The sequence below is a fragment of the Phlebotomus papatasi genome, chromosome 1 (genome assembly GCF_024763615.1).
Source record: "Phlebotomus papatasi isolate M1 chromosome 1, Ppap_2.1, whole genome shotgun sequence".
In the NCBI taxonomy this organism is placed as follows: Eukaryota; Metazoa; Arthropoda; class Insecta; order Diptera; family Psychodidae; genus Phlebotomus; species Phlebotomus papatasi.
Genome location: NC_077222.1, coordinates 81,829,170 through 81,843,454, shown reverse-complemented (window position 1 = coordinate 81,843,454; position 14,285 = coordinate 81,829,170). Strand labels below are relative to the sequence as shown.

The 14,285-nt window shown below is 33.4% G+C and overlaps 3 protein-coding genes across 11 annotated transcripts in view; 2 read left to right on the top strand and 1 right to left on the bottom strand.

The window, feature by feature from the left end:
• LOC129810352 (ras GTPase-activating protein raskol) overlaps nucleotides 1–14,285 on the bottom strand; it is a 130,294-nt gene that overhangs the window by 9,585 nt on the left and 106,424 nt on the right. For all 9 annotated transcript variants that reach the window (XM_055860770.1, XM_055860768.1, XM_055860771.1 and 6 more), the window contains one exon: nucleotides 10,095–11,106. In XM_055860770.1, the coding sequence (XP_055716745.1) occupies nucleotides 10,095–11,106 (1,012 nt within the window). The remainder of the gene's footprint in view (nucleotides 1–10,094; nucleotides 11,107–14,285) is intronic.
• On the top strand, nucleotides 3,856–4,688 carry LOC129810353 (uncharacterized). Its single transcript, XM_055860776.1, has 3 exons — nucleotides 3,856–3,961; nucleotides 4,042–4,121; nucleotides 4,201–4,688. Exons 1-3 carry the CDS (start codon nucleotides 3,936–3,938, stop codon nucleotides 4,497–4,499), a joined length of 405 nt encoding a protein of 134 aa, XP_055716751.1. The 5' UTR covers nucleotides 3,856–3,935; the 3' UTR covers nucleotides 4,500–4,688.
• LOC129810354 (uncharacterized) lies at nucleotides 8,832–10,078 on the top strand. Its single transcript, XM_055860777.1, has 3 exons — nucleotides 8,832–9,034; nucleotides 9,159–9,302; nucleotides 9,763–10,078. Exons 1-3 carry the CDS (start codon nucleotides 8,980–8,982, stop codon nucleotides 9,882–9,884), a joined length of 321 nt encoding a protein of 106 aa, XP_055716752.1. The 5' UTR covers nucleotides 8,832–8,979; the 3' UTR covers nucleotides 9,885–10,078.

The following is a 14,285-nucleotide window of genomic DNA, read 5'->3' as shown; positions in this document are numbered from 1 at the left end:
AAATTATAGTAATTTCTTTAAGGGGAACATTTAAAATGCTACAAGTGCGATTCAACTGAAGATTCCAGATGCCTCAATAAACCAGAGAGTTTAGAAATTGAAGATTGTGAAATTTCATTGTCAACAGCATCTCCTAAAGATTATCGCTGTGGAACAGTTAAAGGAGTTAATGGAGATGAAAAAATAGCAATTAGAGAATGTGTGCAAGAAGATGCATGTAAATACGAACTAAGCGACGACAAAACTTTCATTTTAGGCGGAATTCTCTATCAAAATTCTACATGCGAAGTTTGTACAGATATTTTATGCAACAAAGACTAAGTCCCTATGCTCCTGATCTTTAGGATTACATAATTTCTAACGTGACAGTGAATATAAATGAAGCCAATAAAGTTTAACGATTTTCTCAAAAATCACATATCTCTGTTAATGATTTCTTGTATAAATATTTCAATTTGCATTTACTCTACCTTTGAAAATTGAATTATTTAGCACGCATTCTTTATCCACTGCGCACTGCATGGTCTTTTGTGATTTTGAATAAATTTAGAGATATTTTACAATATTCCTTAAAAGCAGACATCTCTAAAATTTACATAAAATACAACAAAGCAAAATTTTGCAATTTGTGAAGGCTACTTTTTATCAGTAGGGAAGACTGGGGCAAAAAGTCACAAATTGATAATTTGAAAATTCAATATCTTCCAAGATAAAAGAGATAGCGGCTTAAATTCTTTTTCATAGATTGCCTCCATAGACCTTCTTTAAAGTCGTAAGTTTTTTTAGTTAGAATTCGAACAAGGAATTCAGAAAATAAAAAAAATATTGAAATTTTTAGCCCTATTTTTCAAATGTTTTCCTTACAGCAGATACCAATTTTGACCTACTTATTTTCCAAAATTTATGCACTGGTAAATATTTCCTAAATGATTTGGATTCTTTCAATACGAAACCATTATCTATTTTAAAATTTTACAAAGATACTTTTCTCCAGAAATCCTTTTATTAAAAATGACCACTTGGGGTAAAAAGTAACAAAAGGTAAGGAGCAAAGAGTAACAAAGACCGAAGCAATTTCTAATGTCTCGCGGCATTTCCATGTCTAGCCCCAAACGATTAGCGTTAACGTTAGATCAGAAAAAATTCATGAAATCAAAATTCACATCTCTTTCTTTCTTACAAGTTTTGTATATTTTTATCTCATTCTTACGCCCTCCAAATTCGATTGAGCTAAATTGAATTTGTTCTGATGTTTAAAAGAAGAAGAAGAGTGCGAAAGATTGAAATAGACATATGCAAAAGGTGTGAGAAAGAAAGTAATTCCAATTTCGACTTTATGAAATTTTCCTGATCTAATAGGTATATCAGAGCCATAATGGCTCCGGCACACCTTTTAGATCAAGAAAATTTCATGAAGTCGAAATTCTAAACCCTTTCTTTCTCACATGTTTTGCATATGACTATCTCATTCTTTCGCATACCAAATTTGATTGAGCTAAATTAAATTTGGAGTGATGTTTAAAAGAAGAAGAAGAGTGCGAGATAATGAGATAGACATATGCAAAGCATGTGAGAAAGACAGTGAATTGAATTTCGACTTCATGAAATTTTCCTGATCTAAAAGGTGTGCCGGAGCCATAAATAATTAAATTTGTTTAGAAAAATATTTAAATTTTGGTCAGCAGAGTTGACTGAAAAAAGGCAAATATTCAAAAATCTTCTTCCGAAATTTTACTTTGCGATATGAAAGAGGGATTTTTCGACATCGAAGCGGTACAGGTTATAAGAAATGGGTATTGTTCGAGTAGCGTATAAATCCAAAATCGACAAAACGACCAAATATCTCTACACTCAGAAAAATAATCGAGTAAAATTTACTCAAATCGATGTTGAATTAAGTCTTTTTCGTTGTAGTTTTCGATTAACTATATTTCAGAGTTGATTTTACTTCTATTTAGGTGTAATATTCGGAAGAGTTGTTTTAACTTTTTTTTTCCTAAAATTTGCATGACAGAAGAGTGTAAATAACTCTTTTTAAGACTGAAAATAACTCGTTATAAGAGTTAAAATAACTCGTTTCAAGAGTTAAAAAAATTCTTTTTTTAAGCAATTTTCGTCAAAAATGACATTTTTTAAAAAATTCTGATGTTTCTGCCTACAAGGATAGGGGAAATTTTATTTAAAAATACATTTTTTAAAGAAATTTCTACTAGTGTCTAGAGGCCAAGAGTTAAAGTAACTCTTTCAAATCACAAAATGGATATGTTTTGCATTTTTATGTTTTTTTTATTTTATCATTTTCTTTATTAATATTTTCTTGACCTCAATTTCCGTATGTTCCAAGTGAAATATCACGCATTATGCATGCACATGTCTTTATGAAACACTTAGGCATATTTCTAGTTGATGTTCCATATGAATGAACTTTGTCACACGAAAATCTTCTAGACTGAAGTATACTCTTAAAACGAAAACACTTAAGCATATACTTCAGTCGAGATGAAATTTTACATCGAAAAAGAGCGATAATTACATTGATATCCGACAAATTAATTCAATTCGCACGAATAGTTCTTTCAACTCTAATGACTAAAATTTATTACGAAAAAGAGTATCAATTACATCGATATTCGTAGAGTTAATTCAACTCTACCATAGAGTTGTTTTAACTTTTTTGGATTTTTCTTAGTGTTGGAAGAAGACAATGCACTTCACTTGAGGAGAATTATGAATATTTATGCATTATGAGCTGTTATAATTGAGCGAAACTGTCTAAAGAAATTGTTACCAAAAACTTTTGATTGATATGAATCATGTATACAACTACGTTCAGAAGTTTTGTATTTCTATGATCCAGGTTAACATCAAGACGCTAAATTAGGATGTGCTAGTGCTCCCGCTGTATTCTCCAAACTTGGATGTTTTAGTTAATCACTTGTTCCGGTTAATTGCACATGGTTTGGCTAAGCAGCACTTTGCCAATTTCAAAGAAGTGGGAAATTGGATGTATAAACCGGTACGAACGGTTTTGATCCAGGAATATCTCATTTTATCTTCGAGGTATCCATTTATTGCCAACGAGATGGCAGAAATGTGTGACTATGAAGAACCTTTTTTTCAAGAAATTATTTTTTCGATATTCTTCTGATTTTTTTTCTTTAATCAAAAAACGGTGGATTTCAAGTTGAGGACCTAGTAAAAGTGTTCAAATTGCATCCAGTGAACTTCACTGTATTTAATATATCACAATGCTTGATGCTTTACAAAATATTTAATAATGTATGTTTATAAATCGGTCTTGCTAGAATGTCTAGTCCTAGGATGTTGTTTGCATTAGAGTATAGGGGAAAGTGCCCATGCTTGATACCATGGGAAGCTTCGTAATGACTAATTTGTTCCTATGTTTCTCAGTAAACATGACTCCGCAATATATTTTAAAAACTGACCACTTTCCCAAAGTTTTTAAAATATGGTTGCGATGAGTCACATATATATTGTGAAACATTGAAAATTTAGTCATTACGAAACTCCCCATGGTATCAAGCATGGGCACTTTCCCCTACTTCAATTTTCATAAAACCTTTAATTAAGATCCTAACAAATTTTAGTAGATCATTTCAACAAATTGTTAAAATCCGATATACCGTGTGGAACGAATTTTACACAAGACGCACAAGAGAGCCCATTGTCTTGTCTACAAAAATGTTTATGACCTGAAAAAAGTCGTTGGCATTTAAAATTTTGTGTATATCTATCTATATTGTCATCGCAAGTTCGAAACACTGATAAAATGATTGTCAATGAGTCAGTCATATATTATCTAAACTCGTTATTTCGTTCGAATATTCCCTGAAGGGGAAATAGAGGTGTAATGATAAGGAAAGTGTTAGTCAAGTTTTGCGGTTGTTGTTTTGCCTAATTAACAAGTTATCGTGATGAAATACTCTGACACTGAAAACCAGTAAGTTCGTCTCAAATTATAAATTACCAGACCGTATAGTCTCATGTAGTCATTCGTTCTTTGATTGTGTCTCTCTAAAGATCTCTTCTGGACAGAGAAATGTTTGCGAAAATTCTTCTTGCTGTCTTTATCGGGGTTTCTGTGTCATCATTGATTCAGGGTAAATGTTGTGATAAGAAATTATGTTAAGAGAGGTTAAATTGAGTGTTTCAATTTATATTATACGATATTATTAATAGGATCAACCTTAAAGTGTTATACATGCAATTCTGAGGATGATCCTGGATGCTTTGAGAATCCAGAAAGGCAGAGAATTGAGGATTGTGGATTGGTAATCGCTGATTTAAGTTCAACACGTTTCCGTTGTATGACAATTAAAGGTATCGATGGTAATGACAAATTTGCCATGAGACGATGCTCAACGAATGACGAATGCAAGTTTCATTTGAGATCTGACAATTCCTATGAATGGGGCACAAAAATCTATCCTGATGCCACTTGTGAGGAATGCGCCAGTGATTTGTGCAACAAGAATTAAATTTATTTGCAATATTTGCTTAAAAGTTTCTCAGTGAATAAATCAATCCATTAGAAATTTCTAAATGGCAGGTGTGAAAAATCTATATTGAATGCTAGATACTTGGAGAGTTTACTAAAATGTAATTTTATGATTTTTTTTTATCTTGGCATAAAATAAATTTTAATAAACAAATAAAAATCAACTAAATACATATTTTTTCATATTGAACTTACAATGTTATGGACTTATGAGCATAGAAGATATGAAATAAGGCAAAAACATCCTGTTCTTTAATCATTATTACTGATCTACTACTCGATTTTTCAATTAGAAATTTACGTTGAAGTGTGAAAAATTGATTGTTTTTTAGAAATAAAGTCGTAGGAGACCGAAAATGTGCTTATCACATATTGTTCCACTATCACAAATTCATATGCAATCACGTTTTTGATGTTTCTGTTTTATTTTATTCGTTTTCAGGCAGAATTGCTTGATTTAAATAAAAATTGACGAGATTCAATAGCACAGAAAGTCATAAAATGTTTGGGTTATCATCAATCTCAAAAGTTCAATTTTTTCGTATTATGTTCAATTTTATGTATTAAAATTTGGCGATAATGATGGAGCAGATTGTTCCAGTTTATATTCAACTTTTTCCAGAAACACCGAGTTCAATATAGAGAAAGAGTCTGCTTAAAAGAGCTACTTTTAAAAACCCACTGACCACCTGATTGAATCAATTGACAATTATCCAGGGCACTGGCTCCTCTCGGATGAGGATGTCACTGTGCCACGAGTCCCGTTGGGAAGGAAAATCAATTGACTGGAGATAATTTCATTTACAATCTCACACCCTACCTTCAGGGTGAATGGGGACTAACCGGTATAGGATAGAGAATGGAGAGAATGGGTTCGGATGTGGAGCGTCGTGTGTTCTGAAGCAGATTCATCTGCTTGGGTAGAAAAATAGATTGACGAGGGGGAGTACAACTAAAAATACAAATGGGTCGGACGTCAATATATCATCATTATTAAATAAAATAAGACGACAGTATTTCCGTCGCTGACCTCATAGAAATTCGTTGTGGATCTTCGTGTTTTGCCGCGCGCGCACTCCAAAAGCGTCTCTCATAGCCTATTGCCCATGTGTAACGCCAAAAAGGCTTGCAACTAACTATTCTCAGAGACTTATGATTTTTTTATAAGGAGTTAATAATAATAATGCGGCACTACATCCAAAAGAGGAACTAGAAAACCTTCTGGAAAGTATACTGAGGCACGCTAGATGCGATTCGAACATGTTTGATTCTAAAAGCAAATTGACTAAAGGAGATTCAAACCCAGGACACTTACATCGGTGGAGAAGCGGTCTACCACTTAACTTAATTCCCATTACACATCTTATTTAACCCATTCCTTACCAAGGTATTATACATCATACGCAAATTGAGTGATTTTAGATAATTTATTCCTGGGCAATTTTTATCCGAATTGCTGTCGGGAATGGATTTTTAGTAACTTTAGTTCTTCAATTACTTGGGAAAAATAATCCGATGGAGATGGAAATACATTTTGTTGTCCTTTTCTCGCTTCACGGAAAGTCATGCAAAAGTTTTGCTGGCGGACGGAAAATTCGACATCCTGTCGATTTTGTTAAAATTGGTCTCTTTCCTCTTTCCTAATTTGAATTCTAGTTGCCAATTTGTTATCTTGGATAGTTACTCTATTTAAATCAATAGAGTTTAATCAATACGTGTTTGATAGGGGCTCCCCGCGCCCCCATAATATATAAAAAAAAATTTCTTTTCAAAAAATTCATCTATTAATCTATAGGAAACTAATCCCAAAATATGAACATTCTATCTCAAGTATTTATGGTACATTGACTGAATGGGTTAATGTTAATTGTTTTATAATTTTATGAATTTGGTTTTCAATCTGATATTTTAAGATTTATTCGCATGGTTAAACTGCTCTAATTCCATAATATGCAAAACTCTTAATGAGCCTTTTTTAAATTAAGATTATGTAGCTGGGACTACATTGAAAACGCTATTTTTTCGCGTCTTTCTAAAGGAAGTTGGGCCTAGTCTAAATTTGAATAAGTAGATCATTAGTTGTTCTGTCTACTTAAATTATATTAAGTTAAAGTCCAGCTTTCTTTCAAAATATGAAAAAATAGCTTTTTCAATGTCGCCCCTAATTGCTTCTTTTTTTTAGAAATTTAAAACATCAGAAACTGGGCTAAACCTCTAATTTTCACACCAAATTACTTTTAGGATTTTATAGAAAAATACTTATTACACTTCCCTAACAAACAACCAAAAATTATTTTACAATTTTTAAATATTTAACAATAGGGTACAGCGGGGTAATTTATAAAGGATATAAATTTACACTCTGAGATTTGATGCAACACATTTTCTTGTACATCTTCGTGGTCTTCTTTTTCTCAAATTCAGATTTTGTTCTTCAAAATTAACCTATTGCACCCTGCATTGTCAGGGAACATCGAGGGAGGAGGTCGACCCACCGTTGGAAAGATCTCGATGTCAGCTATAATATACTAAAATTTGAGGATTAATGCTGTAGGGGCTAAGTTATTGAAAAAACAAAATTTTGGCGGTGTTCCAAAATGGCGGAAGAGAGGAGGGGTGGTGATCTGACATCACCTACTTCTAGTCACCCATTGACAATTAACCTCTGCCGAATACCGCTTGTCGATATCTCTTTCCGTTCTCTCTACAGAAGCGTTTGTACTCCGGAGGTGACGGACAGGACGTCCACAAAAACCGATTTTAACCGCATTTGATATTCGTGATCTATTAGTGACAAAACGTTTAAATCCAAAATTTGGACCCAACGTGACGAGGTCGAATTTCAGCTAAAATATTTGACGTGCTATGATAGCACCTCACGTTTTTTTTGTTTGGTTTTTGAAATATTTTGCCAAAAATTGCGACTAGGCCATAAGTGAAGACAGGCCAGAAGTAATGCCGCCACCCTATATGAGGAAATGGCTGCTGAAGCAATTTTCAAACAGTGAAGATTTTTGATACAACAATTTATTTTAGATGACTTCTGAGAAACTTGGCAAACTATTCACATTAGTTGGGCAACCCTTACAAGTTTTTGAATATTCCACATTCGTATAATTTTTTATCTAAAATAATATCAATCCCGAATAAAAATTAATTTAGTGGGAATAATTTGGCCGAAAGACTGCTTGATTTATAATAAGGATCATTATCATTAATTTGTTGAATTATTAGCAACCGTATTCATACTACTTTAGTCCATTGCATCCTTTGGGAATAGATAGATACCCCAGATACCCGAAGGAAAATATTTTTTTGGACTTTAAGCGAAAGTGATGCTACATTGAAAATGTTTTTTTTTGTATATTTCTAAAAGAAACTGCACACAGCCATAAATTAAGTCCATAATTGTTTTGTCTATCTAAATTATACTACGTTAAAGGTCAGTTTCCTTTATAAATATGTCAGAAAATAGCGTTTTTAATGTAGTTTCACCTTCACTATACTTTGGGAATAACATTTTTTGGACCGTTGGGAATTGATTAAACTCCGATTCTTGTAGACAATTACATTCTATAAGGTCGTCCATATCTATTTTTTATTTGTACAGAATAATTGATAAATGGGCACTGTTAGTTCCTAAACTTAAGAATACTTGCTAGATACGACAAAATGAGAACGGTTATTCCAAAAACGTCCAGAATACTTGCGAAATGGGAAAAAATTTAGAATAATGAAAGAATACATAGGAAAATATTTTCAAATAATCAATAAAACCGAGATCAAATATCTGGACTTAGCTTAAATTATACAGTAGACTCTTTCTCTCTCAAATGGGCATTTAGGTCGAAATGTCATCCGGTTTATCGATAGATTTGGGCGTCAAAGCCTTTGTAAATTCCACAAAAAGCGCTCAATTATAAAGAATCACGATAAAATAGGAAGAACTGCAGCGAATTTGAGCAAATTAGCTTCATAATTAAACGTGAAAATTGTCAACAACATTTTTCGCCCGATTGAAAAAGAGTCGATTGAGCGAGAGTCTACTGTAGTTCAAAATTGTTTTGCAAATTAGTCTTAAAAATATCTTCAGCTGTTTAAAACTGCCCCATCCTCCCTCAATTCGTGATTTATGAATGCTAAATTGAAAGACTATAAAGTTTAGTCTCGATCACTTATGATTGGGTTTTATAACAGACCACAAAAGCTGAAATTCCAAATATTCTTCGTTTAAAAAAAAAGTTAACCATTAATTTGAGAAATTATCCACCCCCTATGACACTCTTATGGCTCTCCATTGCGCGGGAATTATCTCATTGACTCTTCTCTCATTCGAGTCCTCTCCTGTAGCACGATAGGAAGGTAAAAAAGTGAGTTCAGAGGGAGGAAGTAGTACTAGGCAGCAGATTTAAACAACAAAAAAAAAATATTAGACCAAATAGTAAATTTACAGTGAAACAATGCGATTAATACTCTTCATAGTGTCTCTGTGGCTAACTTTGGCACTAACAAGTGGTATAAAATTATTAATAATTTCCTTTCTAAACTTCCTGTGCAATTTGTATACTGAAATTTCTTGTTTTCTTCCATATTTTTTTTATTTTCATTATTTGCGGGGAATATAAAACTTCAAAATAAGGATTACAGTGCTACATGTGTAGTTCACATTATGATTCTGACTGCATTGAAGAGAGAAATACTACAAAAATTCTTACTTGTACGGATTTCATTTATGGCATCAATCCCATCACCCTTCGATGTGTCCGGATTGTTTCTATATCAGGTAAAATTCAATTGGGAGACGGTAGGACTTAGAGGGAAAGTGTGAATTTAAAAAAAATGTTTGCATTTCTGAAGAGTGAAAAATCATTCGTTGAGTCGAAGTCTTCTAACGGAAATTAAGACAAAAATAGACACCTTCCGTGAATGAAAATAAACAAATTGTTCGTTGTTGGCTTCATAGACTTTCCACGAGATGAAAATTGTGGGATGGGAAAATGCGGAAAACGAGTAAAAGTTCTCGATAGAAAATTCTACTTTAAAAATTTTAGTGGAAAAACACGAATTTTATGCGTATTTTTGATTTTTTCGGGACTTTTTGTAGTGGAAAAATAAAAGAGATTTGACTAAAAGGGCATGAGATCGTGAAAGTTAATCTTTCTGCTGAGCAATTGCAGTAAATGTTAGAATGAATAAGGGAATTAAAGGGGAATAAAACAGTCATGTTATTCTTGACTTTGCAGACAGCAATCGTCTGATTGTCGTGAGAAGATGCGCCGTTCTGGGCGATTGCAAATATGTGGCCAAGAATGATCGTCAATCCTGCACTGAATGCAACACAGACTTGTGCAATAGTGGCAAGTGAAAGTGCATCTCGTGCCCTCGTGAATGGGTATCAGAGAGAGAGAGCGAGAGCATCAAGTACGGGTGTACTTAATCTCAATAAATTGTTCTTTTTGTCTTTAAGATTGAATTCTGTAAAGCATTTTTTTCGTAATATAAAATCATGTCCTAAGTTCTTTAAAGAAAAACAAAAAAATACATTTTTTTTGCAATGGGGAGCTCATGTACTTACATTTTGATGATTCCCATTGGTATTGATGATAATATTGTTCCTGGGCAATGTATTGGCCCTGAAACTGCTACTGATAAAGTCTTTGGTGTCCTTCTGCTGTCCTCCAATAACTTTGGGTGCATAGTAGAAGGCTGTCGGAGCAGCTGGAGCTTTGTGTGATCGTGCAGGGGAATTTGCTTGTTGCTGCTGCTGCTGATGCAGACGATCGGTCGAATTGGCAATGTGGTGTTGTATTGAAGCTGGAATGACAACACTTTGATGCAGGACCGGAGCCGAGGAGATACTAGAAGTCGATTGGGAGTGTTGAAGTCCATTGGATTGATGTGGGCTATTCAAGAAAGGTGAACACGTAGGATCATTGTACCGGAAAATATTCTTCTCCAGAGAATTCGGTGTAAGAACACCCCGAATGATACCCCTATCATTTGTCTTGCACTGAACATTCTGCACATTGCCCAAATTCTCCTGATTCCCTCCAGGTTGCTGTGCAAATACCGTCACTTCCTTAGCTTTCGTGATTTTCTCCATTATCAGCATCAAATGATGCAATTCCTGTTGCCTAGCACTCGACAACTTAGCAATACTCTCAGACAGCAAAGTATACAGAATGGACAATTGCTTTCCCTGATCAATATATCCTGTCCAATCGAGGATGGTTTCCTGGGCAGGTTGATCAGTTCGTGTGGAGATGAGATGCAGAAACTCTTTCATACGGGTCGCCTCCTGCTCAAGGAAATCATTGAGGAATTCCATGAAGCCTTCTTTGGCCTGGAACCGTGTGAAATTAGCCAGAGTCTGAAGGGTTTTGGCCACAAGTGTGAGATTCCTCGTTGCTCGTGCCGATGGCAGCTCATTGGTAATGTTAAAGAGACTTGGCGATAGAATTGCTGGACACAGGAAGCGCAGGAAAATTGACGCACTGATGAGATTGTCTGCCATATCTTCACGATTTAGCATCTCCAGACGCTCACGAAAGGTAGCAAAGCATTCCCGGAGCTGAGGTGGGAAGTGTCTGAAAGAACAGTTAAATGGAATTTTAGTATTTTGACTAAAAAAATCTTATGTGCTCTGAAAAAAAAAGAATCACTTAAGATATTTTCGAAAGAATCATAACTTCAGTCTTTTGATAAAAATTGTTCTTAAAAGAAATTGGTTGAAAATATGCATGAAGAAGCGAAAAACTTCTCAAATAACTTGGCTAATGATCTAATAACTCTTGTAAGCGCTTTTACTAACATTTTTTTCTTAAGGATACCATCTCTTTTTTAGCGGATCAGGGGACTGTCCACAGGTTAACAGTAGTGATTCCAGAACCGGGTACCCGACCCGGGTACCCGCCAGATTTTTCCACGGGTATTGGAACCGGTTCCTAGCCATGGAACCGGTTCTGGAACCGGTTCTGGAAGCGATTCTGGAACCGTTTTTTTTTTAGAAAAATTAAATTGAATGTTCCAAAAGAAACCCTAGGAATTTTCAATTTATATTGGAAGTACACTACTGGCAATAATCATAGCTCTACTTTTTCATACTGGAAAAACTTTGAAAAAAATTTTTTTTTAGAAAAAAATAAAAAAATCATTTGAAGGTATTTTCATACCGATATGAAAAATTGCCAATCGAATTTCATACCGTTAGAACTGTGAATATTGTAATAGAATCTTTATCATAATGGCGATTTTCGGGTGGCAATAATTATTAAATTATGAAAAAGTAGAATATGGGCTGAAGATTTCAATATTCAAAGAAGAAACCCCTTTCAGAACACATCACACCGGAAACCGACCACAATCCGTACCAAAAATATTCCCTCGGTATTATTTTCAGTTTTTCTGACTCTTAATAATATTTACTAATAGTATTTAGCTTATATTAAATGATTATTAAAAGATTAGATCAGTTTTACAATGTGGGGCTACTTTTGCATTTTTTCCAAAAAGCTAATTTTTGACTGATCCTCAAATTATAAATTTTGTAGCTCATGTATTTTCTCAAATCTTGTTTAAAACTGTTCTTAGGTTTATATATGAAACTATTTCAGTCAATAGAACTGGATATTACAGCGTTTTCCCAGTCCAAATCACGTGTATTTAAGCTTAATGTTTTGGCCGTTAGTGTATATGCATTTTAAACCACTCCCAGGGCTAAAAATCTTCTTTTGTTAGAGGCAAAAGTGTGCAAATTTCCGTGTTACAGTCGAAAAAAACAAGTGTTCTACCGAAATTTGATGTAAAACAATGCTGACTGCTTAGTCTCATCATGTCTTATTGATTCTGCCCCAAACCAGAATTCTAAGTAACTAAGGTGGTCTTCAGAATACTGAAATAAAAAATTATCAAAAAGAAGCTTATTGCAGTTTGATGAATAGAAAGTGTTTTTCGTCATTTAAGTGGTACAAAATTATTTTTTTAAATAAAAAAATTGATAGGTCTTGTCTGAACTTGTTTTCTGTCTGAAAAAATAATTTTAAACCACTTAAATGACGAAAAACACTTTCTATTCATCAAACTGCAATAAGCTTCTTTTTGATAATTTTTTATTTCAGTATTCTGAAGACCACCTTAGTTACTTAGAATTCTGGTTTGGGGCAGAATCAACAAGACATGATGAGACTAAGCAGTCAGCATTGTTTTACATCAAATTTCGGTAGAACACTTGATTTTTTCGACTGTAACACGGAAATTTGCACACTTTTGCCTCTAACAAAAGAAGATTTTTAGCCCTGGGGGAGTGGTTTAAAATGCATATATGTCGGCTATATGGACAAATTCGGATGAAAGGTGATAGGATCTTGTCATTTTTATGGAAATTTTTTGGTTGTCAATTTCCATCCCTTTCAAGACCTTAACTAATCCCTTATTTTTGTTCATTGCACATTTTCCTTACAAAATTTCAGCAAAATTCATGAAAAACTTTATAAAAATGATTCTAATTAGGTTAATCTAGTTATTAATTTAATTACTAAAAGATATTTACCTTCACTGATTGAAAATAAATACCCTGGAGCCAAATTTATTGAGTGGAGCTATAATTATTGCCACCCGAAAATCGCCATTTTGATAAAGATTCTATTACAATATTCACAGTTCTAACGGTATGAAATTCGATTGGCAATTTTTCATATCGGTATGAAAATACCTTCAAATGATTTTTTTATTTTTTTCTAAAAAAAAATTTTTTTCAAAGTTTTTCCAGTATGAAAAAGTAGAGCTATGATTATTGCCAGCAGTGTACTTCCAGCTTATCCAGGAATTATTACTGTGTAGTTTTCAGCATTTTGCTATCCAATTTTATAATAAACTTTTAATATATTTTAATACATACACTGATCACAAAAAATTAAATAAAATTAAATGATATTTCTGTGTGGAAAATATAACCATCTTATCATCAATTTCTGTAATCGAATTTGTTGAGACTTCTTTACTTCAATATGAATCAAATTTCGCGAAAAAGTTTGCAGAGAGAAGAAAAAAGAAATTCCTTTGGAAAAAAAATAAAGGAAGAAATTTACATTTTCAAAAAGGAGGGACGTCGGGGGAAATTATTAGAAGGGCTGTATCAAGCACTTCTTACAGTCCCCCCGACTAGTGTTGAATCAGAAAGGGCATTCAGCACTTCATCCAAATTTTGTACCAAAATTCGGAACAGAATGAGCGATGAAGTGCTGAATGCGCTTTCAGTACTTAAACATTATTATAATAATAATAAAGTAAAATAAAATAAAAACATGATACTGATTGAATTTATTTTCTTCAATTAATTTCTATTCTGCAACAAAATCTTATTATTTGGTCTTTTGTAGTCGGAAAACTTAAAAAAAAATAATTATCCAGCCATAAAAAGATGTCACTATTTTAATGGTACTCTATAATTTATATGCCATTTTTTTCTTGTGTAATCAATACAAATCTCAATTGAAAATTTTCTATACCTATTTATTAGATTTTAAGTTAGTTTGGCATATAAACTACAATTCTCTACAAGAAAGAGATTGCCTGAACCCCCCCTTTATGCCCTCAAACACTAAAAGACTTATTTTTTCACAGTTAAAAATATTTTCGAAAATTCATAGTTGGAACCGGTTCCTACCCGGGTACCCGGGTACGGATCTCAGGGGAACCGGGTACCCGGCAACTTCAAAATACCCGGGTATTTGGAATCACTAGTTAACAGTTACCTATAATATAATAA

What these genes read in the sequence shown, in the direction of transcription:
- LOC129810353 (XM_055860776.1), top strand. Translation starts at nt 3,936, where the DNA reads ATGAAATACTCTGACACTGAAAACCA. An exon ending in TACTCTGACACTGAAAACCA is followed by an intron (nt 3,962 to 4,041) that starts GTAAGTTCGTCT and finishes GTCTCTCTAAAG; the next exon opens with ATCTCTTCTGGACAGAGAAA. An exon ending in TGTGTCATCATTGATTCAGG is followed by an intron (nt 4,122 to 4,200) that starts GTAAATGTTGTG and finishes TATTATTAATAG; the next exon opens with GATCAACCTTAAAGTGTTAT.
- LOC129810354 (XM_055860777.1), top strand. Translation starts at nt 8,980, where the DNA reads ATGCGATTAATACTCTTCATAGTGTCTCTGTGGCTAACTTTGGCACTA. An exon ending in AACTTTGGCACTAACAAGTG is followed by an intron (nt 9,035 to 9,158) that starts GTATAAAATTAT and finishes CTTCAAAATAAG; the next exon opens with GATTACAGTGCTACATGTGT. An exon ending in CCGGATTGTTTCTATATCAG is followed by an intron (nt 9,303 to 9,762) that starts GTAAAATTCAAT and finishes TTGACTTTGCAG; the next exon opens with ACAGCAATCGTCTGATTGTC.